Below are 23,905 nucleotides of genomic sequence, written 5' to 3' on the forward strand. Positions count from 1 at the left end.
AAAGAATGTTTTCTTTCACTACTATAGAAGTATATAAGAATATGTTTATATAAGTATGAAATATTCAATAATAAGGATTTAAAGTGCACATTTATAAGTATAAATATATGAAAAAATTTTATAAAATAATATTAAAAATCTACAATTATTTTACATGTTAATTAGATTAAATCACAAGCTAATTATCAAGCATGTTGTTTTTTACTCAACAGGAACTCAAAGTAGATATTAAGGTAGATTAGCTTCGCTAATAAGTATTCATCTAATTTTAAATTTTATTTAATTAAATACTCTTCGCACTTCTACAACACACTGTATTTGTATAACACACATTTACCATTCTCACTCTGTTGCAGTCTACTTTCTAACAAATGAAATGGATTCATAGCATAATACCAGCAATAAGTACGTTATATGTATAAATGTTTAACTTTTCTGTGATCATTATTTAATTAAATACTAAAGTATATTTCCATGTAGAATAATGGAAACCAATGTCTGTCTGCAGCATGTAAAATAAATTCTCTCTATTATATAATATGTACATATATATAGAAATGTGTCGTAGATATTTAATATATATATTTATTATCACTATAATTAGTTTTATAATTTCAAATTAAATCTAATTATCTCTTTTCCTGTCGCTGCAGATATCAATCTCTACTTAATACTATAACAATCAACTAAATTCAACTAATTCATATTAGAAATGAATCTTTGCTATAATCAAGTTAGAATCTGATGATACAATATTGGGCAAAGAATTTGTGAAAGTTAAACAACTTTCTCTACAATAGTTGCGTGTTTTGTGCTATGAATCCTGCATTTAGATATCACTTTTGTTGCCTGATTGTTTCTTTCATTCCCCAGTAGAATAAAATGCAAAATATCCTTTTTCAATTACAATTCATTCACTTATTACCATAATACACACAAGATTGTATATCTTATACTTGCTCTTAATTCACAAAATTCTCGAATAGCTTTTCATATAAAAAGATTTCTTTTTCTGCGCATATATATATATATATATATATATATATATATACATATATATATATATATATTCTCAAAGAAAAAGCTTCTTATCTTGTTTTATTATATAATTAAAACGCATGCTAGTATTAGCATGTGATATTGTACAATGTGTGCACGTCTCGACATATTTTCCTTCTTTAATATTATATCGATGTGGTGGTTGAAAAATGTATGTTTGCGATCTCGGCGACGGTTTTTGAGGCAGAATGTTTTAGACTGTCATATCATATGGTCAAAAAAGCTATATTATATAATAATACCATAATAAATATGAAATATATTTAATAGAAGACATATAAAGGGTACACAGGGGGAAAAACGATCAAAGTTCACTTTTTGTCAAAATTGATCTGATCATACTATCTTGTGGCATTTCCAAAGAACTTTCTTAATTCTTATTCGTTTTGATCGAGAACAGTTACAAGATCGAAAGCATTGTACCGTGCTGGATCCTAGTCCTTGCTTGTGGGGAAGAACTATCATCCAATAATGTAAACATTAAGTAAACACTAAGGCTGCGTTCTGATATTCACTACCAGTATTGAAAATCTATAATATACGTAACGTAAACTATCTGATGTCTTGAAACTTAAAATTGCGTTTTTTTTCCCCAAAGTTACTCTGGATGGAGATTGATCGTTTTTCCTCTGTATCCTTCATATGATAAAACACCAACGTCTTCAGAGCAGCCAATAAATATGAGATTATAACGATCTTGTGCTTGTAAATTTAATTGGATTGTAGGTTTTATTTTACTTTATATTAAAAGTATATTTTTATTCTACAAATATGAATTCGTAACGATAGGAAAATATGTTCCAGCTCATTATGTTTCTTCAAATTTTCAAAATTTAATACAATATATCATAAATATTAATATAAAAATGAAAACAACAATGTCGAAGTTTGCAAATGATAAAGTGTACCATTGATGACAAAATGTATAAGAGCGTAACACACTCTGTACAAATGTACATATCAAATTTCTCAATTTAATTAGCACGTGACCGCATTTTTACTCTCTAATATCACTTAGATATTAATTCATTTGTTCTTCTTTTTTTTACTTACATTCTTTACACCCAATAACATTCTAGGCTTAATATTTGTTCTTTATTATCGAATAGATTGTGGATATATGTAAAACACATAAAGAACAACATTACTCAGCATTATATCTTACTTAACTAATTAATATTACATTTCTTTGTTACATTCTTCTTTTTGTGATCAGTCCAAGTTGCACAACATTTTATGTACATGTATCACTCAGCTCCAGCGAATTTGCCTATTCAGATATTCACAATTTGTTTATCTTGTGTGATTGAATTTAACTTTCGAATCCCTTTCGCTACAGTAAAAATTAATATATATGTATATGTGTACATGTGTATCTCCACTGCAATATTTCAAGCATTATGTACTTACAGTTCTAAAGCAGTCTTGGAAATTCTTTCGGGTATTAGGCATATCGTTGAAAAATCTGTACATTAATTTGTAATATTTTTCTGAAAATTAACTCAACCAAAAACGACGTAGAAATGAATGTTATCGATGCGATATACTTATAGGAATTATAAGTATAAATGCTAAAATTACATTTTTACTGTAAGCTTTACCGCTTGCATAAATGGTGCAAAGAAGACACCTTTTTTCTGGAGCTGATTCAAATAGATATCAATCTATTTCTCTGATATGATACTGTAAAGTTAAACTTAAACTTCAATTTAAAGCAATTATATATGTATATATATATAATTTCAAAATGTTATTCACTTCTATAAGACGAATTCATTATATGCTCCATCTTTTGTTAAATTTAATACAAATTAAGCACAAATACAAATTAAGATTTTATATTGCATCTTCTGACATTTTTTTATCCAATATATAAATTATATGTTGTATTAAACATGTTTATGATTTAACAAAGCTAAATCGTATATAATCTATTTTTACAAAGCGCTTTTCTGCCATTCCTGGCTCCACTTTGCCCATCATTTAGATACGAACACTATATTTTTTACATAAGCCTAATATTTAAGCATTTTGCGATACATTCAGGTTATACTTTACACATCAAGGATTAACATTGGGCATGAAGTGCAGACTGATAAATATACATAAATCAAATATTTATTGTACAATTACTACTACTTACATTGACAACCGAAAAGCTTGTTGAAAGTATTTCAAAGGGAACTAAATCCTTAAAGAAATTGCGTATTTCTGCTTAATCCATGAGTGTGGTTGTTTTACAATCGTTACAAATATACATATATATACAAACTAAATATTACTTCTGTCGAACTGGATAAAGTTTCATAGTGCCTGATCCGCTGACTGAAGAACCGCTCTCTATCGCACGGCATGCGATAGGAAACTTACGAATAGCAAAACAAAACGCTCGGTTGTTTTTTTTGTGCGGTACATCATGTACTCTTTGTCTTCTCCGAATTTGGTCTTACAACACGTTGTAAGTTCCTTCTTCGTAGACTTATCAGATAACTGTGGTACACTGTGATTACAGTTTAAACACAGTTTAACTGTGATATTTCAATTGTGACGTCACAAGTCAACTGACATCTTAATTTATCACTGTCTATCTAAGTGTACGCTTCGATCTCATGTGTATCTGCAAGTCATTAAACTTGGCTAATTTTGGCCAAATTTTCTTAGACTATCCATAATTATCCATGAGATTATCTTTCCTAGTGCACAAGATGTTTCCAGACAAGTGGAATGGACTCTATGATTTGTTTAGTATCCCTTACTTTTTTTAACGCATTATACAGTACATCATGCTACATCATATCATGCCGCAATACTACACTGTTCATTTCATTAAAGAAAGTTCATTCTTCCTTTGTTTTATCGATACACCCCGATCGACATAACTTACTTAAGTTTTCATTCAGACCCTATTTATGTTTCACATACTATACACATGTCAACATAGACAGATCTATGAATGAGTGTCCACTATACATTTTTTTTAAAAGCACTTATTGTTGTGTCCATTCCTTAGCAAGAAAGCTCAATCTATGTCTCTTCGGAGGAGATAGATCTGTTTTTACACGTAGGAAGGTCATGAAATGATAATAGCAATTAAAAATCACAAATGTTCTTGTTCTTTCCAAGTTTGCCTACTATGACAATCGTTGTCGTTTTGGGGAAGGACTTAATTCTGAATCTTCATCCTCCTCATCAGAATCTCCTTCATAATCGACTAACCCCTGTAAATTAACATAAAATTATCTGTTGATGCAAATTGCAACGTAAAAGTCAATTTAACTACATGGAGTTGCATATTAATAATTTTAGTTGCATATTAAAATAATGCTGTATGATTATATTTCAAATATATATACTATGTATCTCTTTCTTGTTTTACCTTCTTGAACAGTGCGGTTCCCGTTTTTTCCACAGTCCCAATAGCCGGAGTAGGATTTATATCCGAAGCAATTGGCGATTCATTCGTTGTTGACGAGCTATTATTGATTTGTGGTTGTTGCGAGGTAATATTATTATTAGCAGTGTTGTTGTTTAATACAGACTGCTGTTGTTGTTGTTGCTGATGACTTTTCGAATCTATAAAAATGGGATTGAGTGCAAAATTTAAGGATGATAGATAATAGTATTTTAGCAGAAATTGGAAATATAAGATTTATTACTATTGTTTGATATCATTATCTCACCTTCATCAAACTCTTCCTCTTCATTAAACCATAGTTCCTCTTCCTCGTCTAGCTGCCTCTGGTCCCTTCGATACCGACTGTTCCGCAAGATTGATGGGACGCTACATATAAATAATTCCATTACATATGACTTAGAAAATAAAAATGATTGTACTGTCAGTTTTTAGTAATCTGTCTTATTAATCTGTCTATTAATCTTTATTAATCTGTCTATTAATCTGTCTAGTCTTATTAATCTTTATTAATCTGTCTAAAATATATTTAACACAATTGGGTCCTTTTATCTTTTTTTCATTATAAGTATGAAAAAAGAGATACATCATTAAATATACCTGTCAATTGTAGTTCTATCACGATCTTTCAACTTGTCTTGATGTTGTTCATACCTTAACTTTAATGCTTTAAATGTTTGTACATAATCAATTGCTTCCAGTTCCTTTGAAAAGTTTTCAACAACATGTGAACATAGTGACTTAATATCCTCCTGAAACGTCATAGTACAAAATCATAGTACAACACTCCAAATTCTTTCGTATATAATTTTCCTTGAACGAAGCAAAAGCAACAACTACTTACCAATTTGATAAATTCAAACATTTCCAGTATAGCTGAGTCTAGAAGATTATATCTGCCATTGTTTCTTACAAATGCATCGAATACGGGTGCAAACAAGTTACCCTTAATTATATACCTATTATAAAATTCATCCTTTAGTGCTATAATCTTTCTCATAAACCTTAATGCACATAGCACTAAAAATGTATGTGTCGACTTCATCAAAACCAATATTCTTCTGAGTAAATCTTTATTCAATATGCAGTTTTTAATATGGTACGTATGATGCTCGACACAGAATGATAACAATTCCAAGATCAATCCCAAAAGTTGTACTGTTCTGTAATCCTCTCTCGCGGGTCGTTCTCCGATCGTGTTTGCCAGGAGAGGGGCTATTAGAGTACCGATACTATTCTTGTAAAAGTAATTTAAGAAATCAGTCTTTTCTGATTTGTTAACAGAAGCCATCATGTTCTCTGGGTCGAGAAGTAAACGTAGTACACCGGCCAACTGCACCGCTCCACCCAACTCAGGATCACTGTCCCCGACAAGTTGAGCAACTATTACATTCACTAACATTTGGTCCTGTTCTGTGTTATTTATCTGCTGTAATGTATAATCTCGTACAACACTTGGAGAATATTCCACGATATAAGTCAATATATCTATACTGGCCGTTTTTGTCTGTGCATCATTCATCGCCAAAGTAATTTCTAAAGCAGGAAGTATACCAAGTGCTGTTAACGTTTTATAAAACGCCTCCTTTCCCTGCGGCTGAAGATTTTGCGAAAAGTTGCAAAATTCTTTTAAAAAAAGGACTAAATCGCGTCTCTTGCTATCTAATGTTGCTTCGTCCGTTAACTGACGAAAAAGTTCAGTAAGAAATTTCTCATCGTCCTGTATCAAAGTCACTATTTCAACTTTATTGAAAAATATAAAACTACTCAATGTACTCAGCATGTTGTCCTCGAATACACTCGGGGTTGGCAGCACTACATCTTGAATATATTGAACTCTGTATGTTTGATGGATTTTAGCTAGTAGTTCGGTATTTGTAATAGGAATTGCTTGTTTAAATCTGGCTAACTGTCGAAGATACTCTCTGTGCCTCTTTGGCTGAGATAACGTTGGCTCGTACTCCAAACAGCCAACAACATCGAAAATCGTATCGTCGCTGAACATAACTTCAAACAATGCATTTTTATTGAGTAAGAAAATATTTTTGAATATATCATAAAGATGATGCAATCCCTCAATATTCTCTAAATCCTCGCATGTACGAAAAAGATTTAGCAATTTCTTAATGTAACCTTCGGACTCTAGTGCCACTGCTAATTTCTCTTTTCTCATCGGGGACGTTAAACAATTTTCTATGAGCTCATTAATATCTTCCAATCGACTAAGTTCACACGGAGGTAATTCGATAGGCGGTGCTGCATCTGACATATCATCAAACCGCTCATCTTCAGATTCTTCCACAATGTCTTGTGTAATTTCTACAGATGGATCCTTGCCTTGAACCTGACAAATTTTCTCCCATATTTCGTCACAGCCGGCCTTTTCTTGAAAACTTAGGGCTAAGTCGAAATTGTCTCCTTCGGACCATACTATCAGAGTATCCTAAAATCACACACATATTTATTTGTACATATGTATACGTGCATTATGAATCATTAATTATACATTTAGGGCCGGTTGTTCCAACCTATTGGTAAGCTACCTGACAGTTAAATCACATGTCTATCTTTGTTCAATGTAAAGGATAAACAAAGACATACATATGATTTAACTATTAGGTAGTTTAGCAACAGGCTGGAACAACCAGCCCTAAGATATGTTAATGTGTAAAATAATATAGAAAATATAGATTCTTCTATAATATAAAACCATTAAATATTTTATAATTAAGAAACAATTTGCAACATTAAAAAAATTCTTTTGTTTGTTTAAATTTTATAATAAGCAAATAAAAGAAATACACACACATTGATTTATTCTTAATTTATACTTAATTTCTCATTGTGTCACAAAGATCACAACTAGATTTGAAAATTTTGTACAAGATAACCAAGCAACAGTAGCGCAATATTTAATCAATAACATCCGTGTTGTGCTTGAAAAAAAGTATAGATTTTTGCTAGAGTCATGAAAAAAGCAATTTTATGGATGTTCTCTGATTACCTGTTGTTTCTGATATGCAGTATCAGGTTGTATTTTACTCTCCAGCAGAAGAGAGCCATCGCTTTCTGCTCTTACCAAGAGGGAAATTCCCTTCAATCTCTCTACATAGGAAGAGGAAACGTGACCCGTACCACGATCGTCCCATTGCCTATCCGCATTGAGGGCATACAGTTTTACTCTTCTACGTGTATCCGTCATATTGCGAAACTAATTAGTGCACTCTCCGTATCACCAACAAATCCGCATGCCTTTCTGGATTCCGCACAATCTTTAGCTTTCTCTGGCGGTTGGTCTCTACGGGAGAACTCTCAGATACCTGTTGGAGCAACGAACGGACAAAAACCTGGATATGTTAGACTCCCGCATGCCCTTGTACGACCCATCAAGGTTTATCGTTATTGCGTCACACGTGCTGGTATAAACAAAAACGTCCGGCCAGGGCGTCAGGGTCTCTCAGTCGAAAGGCCCCCGCATCCAACGTCCGCGACTCTCTCAGGCGGGCCCTCGTAGACAACGTGCACAAGCTACACGCACCAGTTCGGTCCCGGTCCCGATCGGCCGACAATCATATGTGCGTACCGTGAAACGGCGAGCTCGACGAATAGCATGGGCAATGGACGCGCGTCATGTATGAACGTGTGTCGCGTTTCCCCCTTCGACAGGCTCCTCTCGCGAGGTCCACGGCGGAGCCGCGTCCACGCGCCGCACGTTGGACGGACCGTTAGGCGGCGATCTCCTCCCCGCGGGGGATGAGAGCTCTCTACCCGGGAGGCGGATCGCGCGCGGGAAAAGTTGGCGTGTTCGCGACTCTCACGTGTCGCGGCGACCGCGACGTAGGGTCGAGATAAGCGAGATAGCTGGACTCGTCGTCTCGGCCGGCACGACGACACGGCTCTTCTCCAGTTTGGATACCGACAACCCTCGGTCAGTGAACGCTGCGCGTGTGGCGCACTCCGCACTCCGCTCCGCTGTGCACGACTCCTTTTCCAGCGGCGGCGGCGGCGACGGCGACGGCGGCGACGACGGCGGTGACGACGGTGGCGGCGGCGACGACGACGACGGCAGCGGTGGTGGTGGCGGCGGCAGCGACGGCGGCAGCGGCAACGGCGGCGGCGACGAACGACGAGTGCCCGTTGTGATACGTGGTAGCCACTCCCGCGATACCGGCGCTCATAGGAACACGATTATCTCACGCGAATACCCGTCAACGGTCGCCGTCGGCTCGCATCGCCGGTCGCGCTCCTTTCCTCTGTGCTGCACCACTTTAAAATTGACATAGACACCGAGCAGCCACAACACTACATTCCGCCATGATAGATCATAACAACGCGCCACGGGGTCCACCGCGCGCTACGCAGGGACGCGCCGCGCGAAATTCAAACGGGCGAGACTCGCCGCTCCGTCAGTCGGCCGTCGGGCTCTCCTATTTTTATTTTGTTTTTTCCTCCCTTTTTCTCGGACGTCTATCGCGCTCGTCGCTCGTTGATTCTCGCACGGGCTTTCGATGTGGGGAAAAGTCTCGCGGAACGTGGAGAAAAGCTTCGCCGAGCTTAAATTGTGTGTGCATATGACGTCGATCTCGGGAGTCGTGCCGTCGCTAAAGTGAACGTATGTATAATTCGTTTGCCGAATTCTCCCGCGCGCTTTTCCGCGACTTTCCATTGACGCGAGATTTTTCTCGCAGATATGCGGATCGCTCGCGCAACGATCGCCTCGCGTGCCAGGCTCGCGCGCGCGGCTTTTCCTCTTCGCCGTCGCGCGGTTGCATATTATTTTCTCCAGAATCCAACGGGATTCCGCGTTTCCTGACGTCACGGCCAAAGATGGCCGAGCGACTTCTCGAAGTGATGACTCGGAAATTAATAAATGTCTATTATAAATGCTCCATGTGTGTGTATGCGCGCGCGCGCGTGCATTATATCTGGAGAATAATATGTACATATGTATGTATTATTTATTCGGCGTCGTTTCGAGCGGACCTGACGGATATTTTTCTCCTGAATAATTATAAATGATAATATATCAAATAATATAATTCTTTGCACTGAAAACGAGGCAGTATCATAATTGGACTTTCATAATTGCAGCATGTTTGATTCGATAACGGCATGAAAAATGGATCCCTCGTTCCTCGCGGATGACATCGTTACATCATCGCGATATCTCTGAAATTTACAACTTGGACGACGCACGACGACGCGTTTTCCTTCTCTCTCTCTCTCTCTCTCTCTCTCTCTCTCTCTCTCTCTCTCTCTCTCTCTCGTTCCTCCTTTCCTCCACGGAAGCGGCGTTACATTTTGCTGGAAAGGACACTGCGCATATGTATGTAAATGAACGTCGACATCTCGGATCTCGGCTGTAGGGATCGCGGAAAGATTATGGAGAAACGTACGAGACGATTGCGTGCTCGATTTGGACAAGTCGACGTGAGGAAAATTGTAGAAAATCGCAGCTTCTGGTGGAGAACTCCGAATGTCGATACTCGCGATACAGGCGAATCATTTGTCGTAGAAGAGAAACAATAAACGGATCGATCGGCTCGATCGACGATCGAGCGATAATACTCAACGATGAGCATGTATGTACATACGTTATCAGGCGTTATCAATGTTTATCGAGAAAGCTACTGCTACGTGTTAACACACGTACGTACGACGGACGCGGGGTGTTGCATGCTCCGTTTTAGCGGAACGGAGAGTGTGCGCGTTTCCGAGACGTTGAAATGAGGTTATAAATATCCTTCGATTGATCAATAAAACTTGGCGGATACAGTAATCGTAGACAGAGACGCCGTTTTCTTCCGTGTCACGTGGCGTGCAGCTCCGATTGTTTTAATCGCGTGTTTATTATTAGGTCGGCAGCCCTTTTCTCACGAATATATGTCAGACGTCACATCGACATTGACAAATGACAAGAATGTCACGTTGCGTGTGATTAGAGTGATTAGACGTTTATGTTACATAATATGTAAAATATCCACTCGAGAGTAACGATATATCTTTCTTTTAGCATATAAATAAATTATCTTTTCTGATAACACACCCGTTCGTAGCTATTAATTGCTATAATTATAAAAAATTAAACATTATGAATAATGTTCATAATTTAAAATTGTGTGCAAAACTGAAGTCACAAATAATTCGTATTCGAAGAAAAGCGTATTGTAAATAATGTAAATAGATAATTTTTTAATGTAATTACGCTTATTTTGAAAAATTTTGTTTAAGCCAGAATTTACTCCTTTTACATATAATCAATTATAGCCTTTTCTCCGAATAATTATCCGGTATCAAAGTAATACTTTTTAATCCAAATAAGGAGTTGGTATCTAAAGACAGAAATATCCGTTCGTGTTAATAGCATTAATAAAACTATATATATAAATTAAATAAACATATAGAACAATTAAACCCAAATTAAGCTAAAGTTCATATCCCTGCATTTTTCTCATACACTTATCTCCTTATCCTATTGTATAATAATTTGCCTAACATATAATTTTATGAATAAATCAGGTATTTTTACAAAAGAAGAAATATATATCGATAAATAAATTAAATCTAATTATTTAAAATGCTCGTAGTGTTCATCATGGTAATCAATATCGATACGCTTTTTTAATTTACAGAAGAATGAGATAAATATACTACATATAGCATACTTACATGTTAATATAATTATAAGTGTACATATATATATATATATATATATATATATATATATATATAAAATTTCAATATATAGAGAACTAGGATAAAGCTATAATAGCTATATAAACTGTATATAGCTTAATAGGGATAAATACTCAAATATATTTTTATGCAAAAAATATCAAAAATTTATTTTAAAATTTTACATAGTTTCATACTTTTGCACGGCTCTAAAGGTAAAAAATCACATTTATAATTATATATAGGAAAACACCGCATACACACTCTGGTAATCATTTACAGAAAGACAAAAAAAAAATTGTGTCTCCTGTAAAATCATTCTTCCATGTGTTTGTTAATAGTATTATAAATTTCTGCTTATAATTTGAGTTTCAAGCTTTCGCTTTCGGTTATTATTAAATCCTGGAACCAATAATCGCTGAAGACTTTTTTTTACAAACAGTTCTATCTGTGTTTAAAATCCATTAACTGACTAGTGACTCAATGGAATATCATTCAACGAGATTCGTATCGATTATAAGGTCTAAATTTTAGCTTTTATAATGCTCAGTTATTCACAAAAGTCTGTATAGCATTTCTTGTTCGTTCGAAGATTCAGTCCTAGATAAATCTACCGTATCGTTACACGTTGACGCGTCTTCTTTCGGAAGTATATACTCAGAGTAGAAGTGTTTTCCTTCGACATACTCAGTGTAAGAATATTTTTTATTTTAATTTGAAACTATCGCTATTGGTAAAAAAGCCGCACGTGGTCAATATAACGATAACGATACTGTCAGAGTTACAGAATAGGGCTACAGATTAAGTTCTTGCAGAAGTGATTCGATTTGCGATGTTGGGTTTGCTTTTTTATGCAAAATCGTAATTAAGACAAGATTGGATCTGATTAATAAGAGATTTCTGAGTGTAGTATGTAAAACATCACCTGTAAGTATCCTTGATTCCTTGTAAAAATGAATATTACATACCAACATCGCAAAGTAATCTTTGACATTCTTTAGTAAATGTAATAATAATGTCTCTCTTCTTATCGGGGATGTTATACAAGTCTTTAGGAAAGTGTTAAAATCTTCCAAATGTTCAACAGTGAAACTTTCCTCTAATAATCTGTACAAATATATATCTGATACATCGTCAGATCTCTCAAATTCAGGGTTTTCCATAATATCTTGTGGAATTTCTAAAGATAGATCCTTGCCCAGAACTTGACAAATCTTCTCCCATATTTCGTCACAGCCTGCTTCTTCTTGAAAATGTAGGGTTATGTAGACACAATCTGCTTCTAACCATGTCATACTATTCTAAAATCATATACATATTTTCCTATACAAATCTATATATGCACACATCATGCCACACATCAATTATATATTTAATATGTTAAGGGGATCCTGCAGTGACTGGCGAACTTCCTCGATGTCGATAATGTCAACCTTTCTAATTTTGTTTTCCCTATATCTGTCTTTGTCTAACGAAATGACATCTGTCCTTTTTTCGATTGCTCGCCATCTTACGCAAGATCCGGCAACTACTGTTGCTGCTCTTCTTGTCATCCTGCATCCGTATTTGCATTACTAAAATAATTATTAGATGGATCTTTTTTGTACGCATTGAATCTTACTTCTACTTACACGATATTATTCCTACATGTTTTCCCAAGGGTGGATGATAAACATTATGTACGTATAAACTGTAGAATTTTTGTTTTAAGCAAATATTGTCGTCAGGTGACAGCTGTGTATGTGCCCCAATAAGTAATATTTTTAATTTTTTGGTGCTTTTGATATAAAATCGCGTTTTCCACCCTAGATTTTTGTGCGGACTTTAATTCTAGACCAAAAACTTGCAATTCTGTAAAGCCAATTAAAAGATCCATCGATTAACGATAATGTCGGTAAATCATACGGCTGCAGGATCCCCTTAATATGTATATAATAATGTAAGAACATATTGAATTTTCTATCTTTCTAATATAAAAACATAAAATATATTTAATACTTAGGAGAAATAACTGACATTTAACGAATTCCTTTATTATATTGACCTTTATAGTAAACAAATCAAGAAAGTTTGGTTTTCCATTATTTACAAACATTGCAACTAGAAGGGCAAACTTTATACAAGATGGCAAAGCAACAGAAATGTAATATTTAATCGTCAATATCTGCGCATTATGCTTGAAAAAAGTCATAGATTGTTGCAAGAATCATAAGAAAAGCAAATTCATGAAATTCTCCAATTACCACTTCTCTCCGATATTTTTTATCAGGTTGTACAGGGCTGGACAGCAGGGGAGTGTTATTGCCTTCTGCTTTTACCTCAAGGCAAGTCAGCTTACTCAGCTGTAATTCCTCGAAACACTCAGAGAAAACGAGACCCGTACCAAATTCGTCCCATTGCTTATCTGCATTAAGAATATACAGTTTTACTCTTCTACCGTCATCCGTCATATTGAAAAAGTAATCACGCAGTGCGCTCTCCGTGTCATAAACTATATTGCCTTTCTGGACTCGCACAATCTTTGACTTTCTCGGCAGTTGTCTCTATGAAAATTCTCAGATACCTGTTGAAGCAATAAATGGATACATATATTAGACTTCCACGTATTGTACCTTTGTATGTACGGTCCATCAAAATTTATTGTATTGCATCATACGTGTGATATAAAGTGTACAAACAAAACGTACCCTGTTGATGTCTCTCTGCTGGAAGGTGCTGTACAAAAAGCAGCGTCCGGCGTTCGTGATTCTCAACAAGTCTTCTTCTTATTGATGGTTCCCGGGTCACGTTCTCAACACGAGGTTGATTCGGCCGGGTTCGATTTTCAAGTAGTGCCATGTAAATAATAATGTACGTATGTACATACATATAATCAAACTACACACGTGTTGGGAGATTTAAAATTTCTGGCGCGTGCGTAGATTGCGTAGCGTGAGCCTTTCAGACGACTAGTAGTGTAATATAATGCTACCTGGGTAGGTATCGTCAAATCCAGTCCCAGTCTACAATAGGAAAGCCCTAAGAAATTGACCAATCACAGTCAATTATTTTCCTCAAATTCAACTGTGATTGAACAATTTCTTAAGGCTCAGGGCTTAAAACACTTACTGTAGACCGGGACTTAATTTTTCTTTTAAAGGCGTGAGTTTACTTATTTATATGTAATCAATAGTAGTCTCTTCTATGAATAATTATCAGGTATCAAAGTAACTTTTTAATTCAAGGTGTTGATATCCGAAGATAAAAACATCCAGTTCGTATTAAAGCATTAATAAAAATATCGATATATTAATATAGAGATCTAAATATAAAACAATTTACTAAAATTGGGCTAAAGTTCATGTCTTTAAATTTCTCTCATACACATATCTTCTCTGCAATTTATTTTATTTATGTTTTATTTTATAAATCATATATTTTTACCAAAAAAAAAACCAAAGAAAAACATCGATAAATAAATTACATCTGCTAATTATCGGAAATGATTGTATTGTTCATCATAGTAATCAATATAGATATGTTTTCTTGGTTATACGAAAGGATGAGACAGACATGTAGCATATTTACATAATAATATAATTATAAATGTACATAAGAATTTTCCATATATTAAAGCTTAGGGATAAAGGTACTCAAATACATTTTTATGCAAAGAATATCAAATTAATTTTAAAGTTTTACATAGTTTCGTGAGAAATATTCTCATACGGCTGTAAAGGTCACATAGAGAAGCAAGAAAATCTGTAATTATGTACAGGTAAACACGTTTAGAAATCTCAAAATCATAACGTCAATGGAATTAATTTCTTGCACTCCGTATGTACTCTGGTAATCATTTACAAAAAGAAAGACAGAAAATTGTCATTCCTATAAAATCATTCTTTCATGTGATTATGATTATTGGTAGTATAACTTCAGTTTGTAATTTGAGTCTCAAGCTTTCAGTCTCGGTTATTAATAAATCCTGGATTTAACAATCGCTAGATTTTTTTATAAATAGTTCTATCTGTACTTAAAACCCATTAACTGACCACTGACCGAATGGAATATCATTCAACAAGGCTCTCTCATACCGATCACAAAATTCAAACTTTAGCTTTTACAGTCCTCAATTATTGACCACTTGCGTTGAGGCCGCTAATAAACCAAGTTAACTATTATGTTACATAAGTTATCACACAATTTTATTTTTACTTATTCTGTCTGTCCAGTTGAAAATTTTTTTATCCTACACTTGATCATTTCCTGTTTGCTCACAGAGTTAGATAAATCTACCGCATCATTACGTGTCGACGCGTCTTCCTTCGATGTACTCGGAGTAGAAGCGTTTTCTTTCGACGTACTCGGAATAGAAGCGTTTTCTTTCGACGTACTCGGAATAGAAGCGTTTTCTTTCGACGTACTCGCAGTAGAAGTGTTTTCTTCCGACGTACTCGGAGTAGGAGTGTTCTCTACTTTAACTTGAGAACTTTCGTTATTGATTCCAGTATTCGTGTTCGCTATGCCACTTGGCCCTGGTTCTGCCATCGTAGATATATCTGACGTACTATCGATATTGCTTGTAGGATTATTGTTCACAGGAATGCTATGGATGTTAAATCATGTATAATTTATAAATATTATGAATACATATGTATTATTAATAGAATATTATACTCACTTAGCAGTATCAACTGCTCTTTGATAATGATTGATCATCATTGCATAGCCTGCATCAAATAAAAGTTGAACCCTTTGCAGCATTTGTATCCTGGCTTCAACAGCTTGCCGCATGTTACCTTCCATCGCTCTGAGTTCTTCATCACTTAATTCGGTAAAATTCGATGGTGGTAGGGGAATAGGCGGCAATGGTACCATTTGAGGAAACAGCGGTGCGAAAAGCGGGATATTTCTTCCAGCATTATTTTGAGGTTGCTGCTGCTGCTGTTGTTGCGATTGCTGCTGCTGTTGTTGTTGTTGTTGCTGTTGTTGTTGTTGCGGCGGTGGCATTCCTGGAGCTGGTAATCCAGTCCAAAATACTGGGAAATGAAAGGGTGGTCCTACGCCAAGTAATAAAAAAAATAGATTAAAATAAATAATATATATTCCATCATTACATAGAAGACGACTAAGAAACAATACATACCGATAGGGTTGACACCAGGTGCTTGTGGAGGCTGCGGAGGCACCTGCGGTACAGGCTGGGGAGGATTTTGCTGTCTAGGTGGTGCGTTGTTTGGCGTAGGCCCCAAAATGTTCAAACGACAGGTCGGACATGTTTGTTGACGTTGAAACCAATTACGTAAACACGCGGTATGGAAGATGTGATTACACGGCAATTTTTTACTAGCTGTGACCATCTCCTCTCTGTACAAGCATAACACATTAGGACAGTGGATGTGTTCAGGAGACACAACCGTTGAGTGAGCACTTAGTGGTTCTTTATTATGATTGGTTCTCACACTTATTGTTAGTTAGATCCGGAGAAGGACCAAAGGCAAGAACCAATCGTATTAAAGAATCACCGAGCTCTCACTCAACGGTTGTTTCCTGAACGCGTCCAGTATTGCAAGAAAATAACTTTACTCATTGCAATACCCACCGGCATATAATGCAAACATTATCAGCAGCAGCCAATTCCTCAGTTGTTGCATCCGGATAAAGGGTATTCATGTTCCTGATAGCTCTTCGAGACATTACAATATCATGGAATGCTTTCTTGAAGTCTCGCATTGTATAGTACATAGGACGCAGTGCAAATAAGGGTAACGTAAATAACTTTATCATTAAGGTTACAAAAGCAACGAAGAGGAATACCTGGAAGAAAACAACGGTTTGATAAAGAAGATACAAGCACATACGTGTATAGAGTTACGAATTAATATAGACATAAGAGTTTTGCATCAATTACCTTCAATATGCCAATAATCAATTCTGTATACAACAAAAATACTGGTTTGTTATCCCACGGAGTTTCGCTTTGCAAATCGATAGTATGCAGGACGTATTTTACGGTAATATTAAAAACAACGGTCAGCAAAATTGCATATTCAAAGCCAAACACAAGTTGTACGGAGGGGCCTTTAGTGGCTGTTATATTGTAGGCGTAATTAATCATCGTTAGATTGGTGGCGAACAAAATACTTAGTAAACTAGCGACTCTGAGATGGAATAACCATGTTATTACTGGGCTTCTTTCCATCTGAAAAATAAAAGATCATTGAATATCTGTACATAGACATAATTATATAGATATAAATAACATCAACATGTAATAAAAATGAATAGATCGATATTCATTGGCATTGGGATATCTTCACTGGATAATGTAAAACTCACGTAATCAACGCGATCCTCTGCGAGCCAGTGAAACGACTTTAGGAACAAGAGGAGAGTAAATAACGCTATGAACTTGGGGCTGAAGTCATCCCTGAACACTGTAAACGCCAGGCACGTCTCGGTCACGGCGTACCAGACCTTTTCCACCAGGTGCTGCAAAACGACAAGGCGAACGTTACGAGACGATCAGGTCGACGATGAGAAGACGTGGAGGGAGAGAGAGAGAAAGGCTGGCGCTTACCTCGAGCTCGGTGGCGCGTAGAGTGCCGAAAAAGATCTTTCGCAGAAAGGCGTTTATCATGAACGCAAGGATGAATCCTTGCGTGTAGATCACCTGAGCACAAAGCAATACATATGTGACGGTAATATGGGGCGCACATTTGTTAAGCGTGCTTTATCAGCGTGAGAATGGTTCAACGGGAAAAGGCTCAACTCACGGTCATGCTCGGATTGGATTTGGTTATGTGAACGACGGTCGGATAGAACTGTTTTCTCTGATAGTACGCATTGCCGATAACGACGCACGTTAGCGCGGTGCTTATCAGCATGATCCCGGCCTCCCTCATTTTCGTGCCGGTCGCTTTTTCGTACAGCCCGTAATACGCCTACCGCGTTTCCCAAACGGAGAAAATCGCTGACACTTGCGTTATCGCACACGGAGAATTTGCTTCGGAATCGCACACGGATTCCCGACGATCCCGTACCCCCGTACCACGACACCACCTCGGAGCCAACCGTATATACAATACAAACATGCGCACACACTGCACGACTGCACACGTATGTCACGTATGCGACACGTGTGCGCACGCGCACACGCACACACAACGGCGCGCCGAGTATCGGTACGTGGCGCTGATTTCGTGACAATTATCGGTAATCGCGGTATTCTTTGAACAACATACGTCCATACGTGTTTTAAACATAATATATGTCCCTCCTTTTTACTTTTTTTTTTTTTTTTTTAATGAGCGTTTGATTAAGGCAAACTGATGTCGTGATTCGTTATCAGTTGCAATCGTTACCTCGTCAATTATGTAAGACGCGATGTGTCAACCGCTATGTTGTGACAGCTAGCGAGGGACAAACGGTGCTACGTGATTGGTCGCGCCGCGACCGTTGAACCACGTGGACTGCGATGATTTTCGCTCTTGTCGGAGAAGCATGCTGACAGGTGACGTCGTAAATATTTAAAAGGGAGCGGGTGCGACGTGGCTGAACGCCAATTCTTCCGAAAGAAAGTTACGAGAAAGCGTACGCAAAAATATAGTAACGATATAATTAGTCTCATTTGTAATAGATACATCCACAAGTCAAATGTCAATTATGTTGATTTGTGTTACATGTAAACGAACGACGATAGAAATATTGCATGTAAACCTGAATTTGTCATCGAATGACAATGAACGTGATGTATTTAAGAGCGCAGATATACGCAATGACTAGCCTTAAAGATATTTCAAATGTTTCCGTGTTTTATCCTTAAAAAAAAAAAAAAAAAAAAGATAAATTTGCTAAACTACAACAGATATGTAATCGACGTCTTTAAATCACTATTTTTCAAATGTGACTTGAAACGCTTAAACTATCAGTTTTGCTCCTGCGACTATTTCTACTTGTAGTAACTTCCGTACATTTTGCTAATATAAGTATTCAATATATTAACAACACCACACAAAAGATATTGATTATATTATTTTAAAAATGTATAAAAATTATAGTTTCTTAAAATAACGTGTATATATATATATATGTATACATATATGAGACTAATTCAACATATAGTACTTATGATGATACTTCTGGTTACGTATACATACTGAGAGCTCTTGTTTTCAAGATACTTTTAGGACTTTGACGTTTTGGGGTTCCTAGGTGTGCCGTTGCTTTCAATGGTGTTCTACGTGTGTCAACTGGAGGCCTACGCACTAATTTTGAACTTTTTGGCGTTTTTACTGTTAAAGGTCGCTTAATATGCGGGGTTTTGCTAACATCTGATTTGTAAGGAGACATATTTGGATTGTCTAGCGTTGTACTGACAGGCATTTTCGTCAATGGCGATCCTTTTGCGGCGAGGTTTTCTTTCTGATGAATTTTCGTGTCGTGCGCGACGTTAATCTCTTTATCTTTAGTGAAAGTTTGATATATAGCTGGATCCTTGTTCGAAAGTTTCTGATTTTGCAGCTCGAATTTCCGCACGGAACGGTAATGCTCGTTCAATCCTTTTTGAAACGATTTTAATGACGTATCTATTACTTGCGTTTTAATTTGCGGTGACGCATTCGAAGACAATGCCGCGTGACGATTCTTATTTTTCGAATCCTTGTTGGACTTTTTTCGAGAGATTTGTGTCCTGTTACAAGTTTGCTTAAAATGTTCAACATCCAATTCTTTAGCTACATTTGGAGAATGTTTAGTTACATTATCACGACAATGTTTCCTATTTGATAAATTACTCGGTACAAATTCGGATGTTTTCGCAGTGCCCTCGTCAAATAATCTTGCTTTAGCTAATACCATACCAGCATTTTGTGTTCGAAGTTTCGCGACGGATGCTCTGCCGGTCTGTGGAGCAGGTGTATTTGTTCGGGCTGATTTAAAATATTTATCCGCATCTTTCCAAGATATTTTGTTCGAGCCCTCGAAAACAGTCTTGTTTCTTTGTAAACAATCATTATTTAAGGTTACATTTTGATGACTGTTCGCCTTTTTTAAGTCATCAATTTTTTTATCAAAATAGGATGAATTATCTACAAAATCTTTTCCATGAAAAGATGATGCTCTACGCACAGGTGTAGTCGTATTGTTATTATTTAAATGGAGATCTTTAAATCCAGAAAGATCCAAGTCACTATTATTTGAAATCTTGCGTTGTCCGTTTGAACGAGAAATCAGTGTATTAATTTGATTGTGTAAACAGGCTATCTCATCTCTCATATTGTTAGAAATATTTTCATTACATGTTTCAGCAGAATGAGATTGCTCCTCTAAGTATTTATTAGAATAAGTCGATTGTTCGGTGGGATAAACATTTACTCTTCCGAGTTGAATGTGATGTTGTAAGTTAAATTCTGGAGAAGTATGCCACGATGCAGATCTTCTAACACGTTTGCTATAAACATTAAAATAATGATTTATTAGAACAAGTTTTATATTATTCTTATGACTATATTTTCATATTACTTAAATATTTTATTCTTTATATATTAGAAGATTGTATATTTTTTATGAATAGAAATTTATATACTTTTTAATAAGACTTTAAAATATATAATAATAATAATAGTTTATATTAAACAAATAGTTATATTAAACAAATATTGTAATAGTTTGTAAATGTGATCCAATTACCTTGTGACTTTCTCTTGTGAACGTCTTCTTAACGATCCAATTTTTCTTGCGCTGGGAGATCTTATGATTTTATGTTCTCCCGACCTTCTGATCTTTAGTTCTTTACTCAGTCTTTTTGCTAGATAGTCGTTTGTCAGAGTATTCTCAATACTAGCCTCTTCTAATGTTTTCTCGTACGCTGTCTGTACATTGTTTAGCGAATGTGTAGTTATATCATTCTTCTCGTTGTATATACATCCAAATTCTTGAGAAATACGCGATTCAATTGCAGAAACTCGATTTTTTATGTCTTCGTATTCACTTTTAGGGATTCTGACATAATCCTCTTCACAGTGATCACTTGATGAAGATATTATGTCACTACTAGGAAGAAATGTATCAAATTCTTCCGAATCAGTCATCTTTTCCTCAGGTGTCAACAAGCATATATTATCACTTTCATCTGTAGCATCCAATTTTCTCGAACTTGTGCTTACATTCATATGCCATTGTTCACCACTTCTACGACGACATTTATTTATAAGCAAGTCCCGCCCGCCACCATCATCTGACAAATCCACAGTGGCATTAATGAATACATCGTTATACTCTTGGCGAAAATCATTATTTGACGGTTCATCATATTTCGTTAATCTCAGTTCTGGTATTCCGTCGCTGCATTCACATATTTTATGCGCATCGAAAGAATTGCTTACTGAACTCCAACGTCTTTCATTACACAGTTTGTAATTACCCATATATGAATCTGATAGGTTACCATCAACGCTCTTCTGAAAGTATTTAAAATAAAATTATTGTAATTAAAATAAGTTATATAATACTACTTGATAGTCACAACTTTAATAGATCTTTTAAAATTTACTCATTGATATTAATTTAAAACGATTTTTCATTTTATATATCAAAGTATAGAAGTAGATATACTTACTTGTTTATTCTTAGGTACCAATTTGTCTAAACTCAGTCTTAGTTTCTTTGGCTTATCTGATTTATCAGCCATTCTCCTAAAACATACATTATATAGATATATTATTCCGTGTCAATATTATTTTAAATTAAATATAAAACTAAATACATACATATATATATGTATAGAAAAAGAAAGGAAAAATGGCATATAACATAACAGCAAAAGAATAAATAAATTTTCATTACGTTTTCTTTATGCCCGCCGGATGTTCCCTTTCAGTTACTTTTCGCTTTTTGGTAAATTTGTTAGAAGCCATATTTAACTCCATTGGATGTACAAGAGATTGCGGATGATTAATATTAGATGGATCATCTGTGCCTTTTCCAACCATCTTCTTTAAGCCGTTGAACATTCCTGTATAAAACATTACCCCATATGCAAAGTATTGTTATATATGTACAGATATAAGAAAACTGTAAAAGTTTATACATAATCTTAATCAAATGATGTTACAGGAAACAAAAACAAATTACATTTTAATAAATATAATAATGTTAGGATGTTGTTTTACTTAATCTTGTTAATCTTTTGATTGACATTATAAATCTTATATTAACGTTTATGTAAAAATATATTTTATACATACGTATGAGCCAATAAATACATTTTCAGATATATTAGATAAAATTTGGGAATACTTAAATATGACTTACGTGTAAGACTTCCACTACGATGCTTCTTCTTTTTATGCTTTCTGTGTAGCTCAAACGAGTCCAGTCCATTGTCCGTGCTGCCGCTTGTTTCGGTAGAAACACTTTGTGCGATATGAGGTGGTAGGATGCCAATACTTTCTGAATTTTCAATCAGAATCTGCAACAAAATTAGTTTAAGTAATAATTGTTTCTTCGTATTATTTATTGATATTCTCTAAAACACCTATATCACCTTGACAATAGTTAAATGCATCTGCAATCTATTCTGTACAGCTGCCATGGACGTTTCTTGCAACGGCATGATATTCGGTCCAATGACTTTCGCCAGGTTCTCAACGCTCATCTTGTTTTGCTTCTCGTACATGGAAACCTTCTTCAAGAACTCCATGAGGAATGCCAAGGTGTTCAAGTGATACGGCGGCAGCAACGTACACGCCAACAGCAACGCCTGCACCCGATGGCTCTTCAGCAACGCGCAGTGCACGAACAGGTCGTGGTACGCGTACGGAATCAGCGGCTCGGGCAAGTCGCGGAAGAAGGATTTCAGACAATTGGCAATGTCGACCGCGTGATTCTTGTCGCCTAAACCGCCGCCGTTATCCAGACGGGCTATCAATTCCCTCTGTCGCGCTTGTGATCCGGCCTTTCTGAACAGACCCTCCTGAGCGACGTGTTCTTCCAGGAACGTTGTGGCTTGAATCACAAACACAGGCACGTGGACTATGGCGCCCGACGACAGATTGACAATGTCCAAGGCTTGGTAAAACAAAGGGATCTTGAAGACCTTCTTGGATATGTCCTTGCACACTTCGGGCCTCTCGCTCTTAAGCATACTCTTCTTGAAGCGATATTTAACTCCGAGGCCCCGGAGATCACTGGCGACAGCGTGGTACACCCTCTCCTTGTGCAACACATCGTAGATCAACATCTTCGGTGCGTCGTAGGCCGTACGAGTCCGCCGACAGATCGATTCTTCAACGAGGAATTTATTAATTACACGTTGTTCGAGCGTCCCATCATTCGCATCACGCATCCCTCGTCACCCGTTTTTCGTATTGAATTGACACCCCTCCAGTGCTGCCAACGTCACGATCGTGAAGGACGAAAGTTCCCGTAGTAAAGGCGCGTAAAGGCGCCATCGCAACGTCGCGAATGCATCCTGGTTTTTCGCACGATAAATATCAAAACGCTGTCTGTCGCATCGTGCATGGGCAAACTCCGATTAATTAATTAATTAAACTGGCAGAATTGCTCGAAGCCAAAGATTTTAACTATATAATTCATTTATTCCTTATCTAATTTTTCTTCCAAATTTAAATGACAAGAAATTGCAGATGTAAAAAATTTTAAAACTCAATTTTTCAGATGTTTCATACAAATTGGAACATTTTTCAGAAAAACTCGGACAAAATAATATAATAAATATTTCAGATTTTTCCTGTCAACACATCTTTATTTGTAGAAATC

The 23,905-nt window shown here is 36.2% G+C and overlaps 3 protein-coding genes and 2 long non-coding RNA genes across 7 annotated transcripts; 1 reads left to right on the forward strand and 4 right to left on the reverse strand.

Moving 5' to 3' along the window:
- Positions 1-255: 255 nt before the first annotated feature.
- On the reverse strand, positions 256-9,064 carry Flfl (serine/threonine-protein phosphatase 4 regulatory subunit 3 flfl). 2 transcript variants are annotated; one of them, XM_071777114.1, is made up of 6 exons: positions 7,476-9,064; positions 5,316-6,914; positions 5,126-5,223; positions 4,740-4,840; positions 4,436-4,632; positions 256-4,277 (listed from the first exon to the last, which is right to left on the reverse strand). In XM_071777114.1, exons 1-6 carry the CDS (start codon positions 7,671-7,673, stop codon positions 4,191-4,193), a joined length of 2,280 nt encoding a protein of 759 aa, XP_071633215.1. In that variant the 5' UTR covers positions 7,674-9,064; the 3' UTR covers positions 256-4,190. The 2 variants fall into 2 exon arrangements, with proteins under 2 accessions (XP_071633215.1, XP_071633214.1); XM_071777113.1 differs by having other exon boundaries at positions 5,072-5,223; positions 7,476-9,061.
- On the forward strand, positions 8,944-10,885 carry LOC139812366 (uncharacterized). The gene is made up of 2 exons (XR_011731859.1): positions 8,944-9,083; positions 9,563-10,885. It is a non-coding gene; the product is annotated as an uncharacterized lncRNA (long non-coding RNA).
- Positions 10,886-12,062: 1,177 nt separating this feature from the next.
- Positions 12,063-13,383, reverse strand: LOC139812365 (uncharacterized). 2 transcript variants are annotated; one of them, XR_011731858.1, is made up of 2 exons: positions 12,778-13,383; positions 12,063-12,700 (listed from the first exon to the last, which is right to left on the reverse strand). It is a non-coding gene; the product is annotated as an uncharacterized lncRNA (long non-coding RNA). The 2 variants fall into 2 exon arrangements; XR_011731857.1 differs by having other exon boundaries at positions 12,063-12,720.
- Positions 13,384-14,701: 1,318 nt separating this feature from the next.
- Sip3 (septin interacting protein 3) lies at positions 14,702-18,243 on the reverse strand. Its single transcript, XM_071777115.1, has 8 exons — positions 17,902-18,243; positions 17,706-17,798; positions 17,465-17,617; positions 17,037-17,327; positions 16,728-16,942; positions 16,272-16,492; positions 15,807-16,185; positions 14,702-15,731 (listed from the first exon to the last, which is right to left on the reverse strand). The coding sequence occupies exons 1-8, from the start codon at positions 18,028-18,030 to the stop codon at positions 15,341-15,343; spliced, it is 1,872 nt and encodes a 623-aa protein (XP_071633216.1). The 5' UTR covers positions 18,031-18,243; the 3' UTR covers positions 14,702-15,340.
- A 476-nt stretch (positions 18,244-18,719) lies between these two features.
- LOC139812354 (uncharacterized) lies at positions 18,720-23,694 on the reverse strand. The gene is made up of 6 exons (XM_071777112.1): positions 22,671-23,694; positions 22,439-22,595; positions 21,971-22,139; positions 21,744-21,819; positions 20,816-21,585; positions 18,720-20,576 (listed from the first exon to the last, which is right to left on the reverse strand). Exons 1-6 carry the CDS (start codon positions 23,469-23,471, stop codon positions 19,271-19,273), a joined length of 3,279 nt encoding a protein of 1,092 aa, XP_071633213.1. The 5' UTR covers positions 23,472-23,694; the 3' UTR covers positions 18,720-19,270.
- Positions 23,695-23,905: the final 211 nt, after the last annotated feature.

This window comes from Temnothorax longispinosus, chromosome 4 (assembly GCF_030848805.1).
Source record: "Temnothorax longispinosus isolate EJ_2023e chromosome 4, Tlon_JGU_v1, whole genome shotgun sequence".
Classification (NCBI taxonomy): Eukaryota; Metazoa; Arthropoda; class Insecta; order Hymenoptera; family Formicidae; genus Temnothorax; species Temnothorax longispinosus.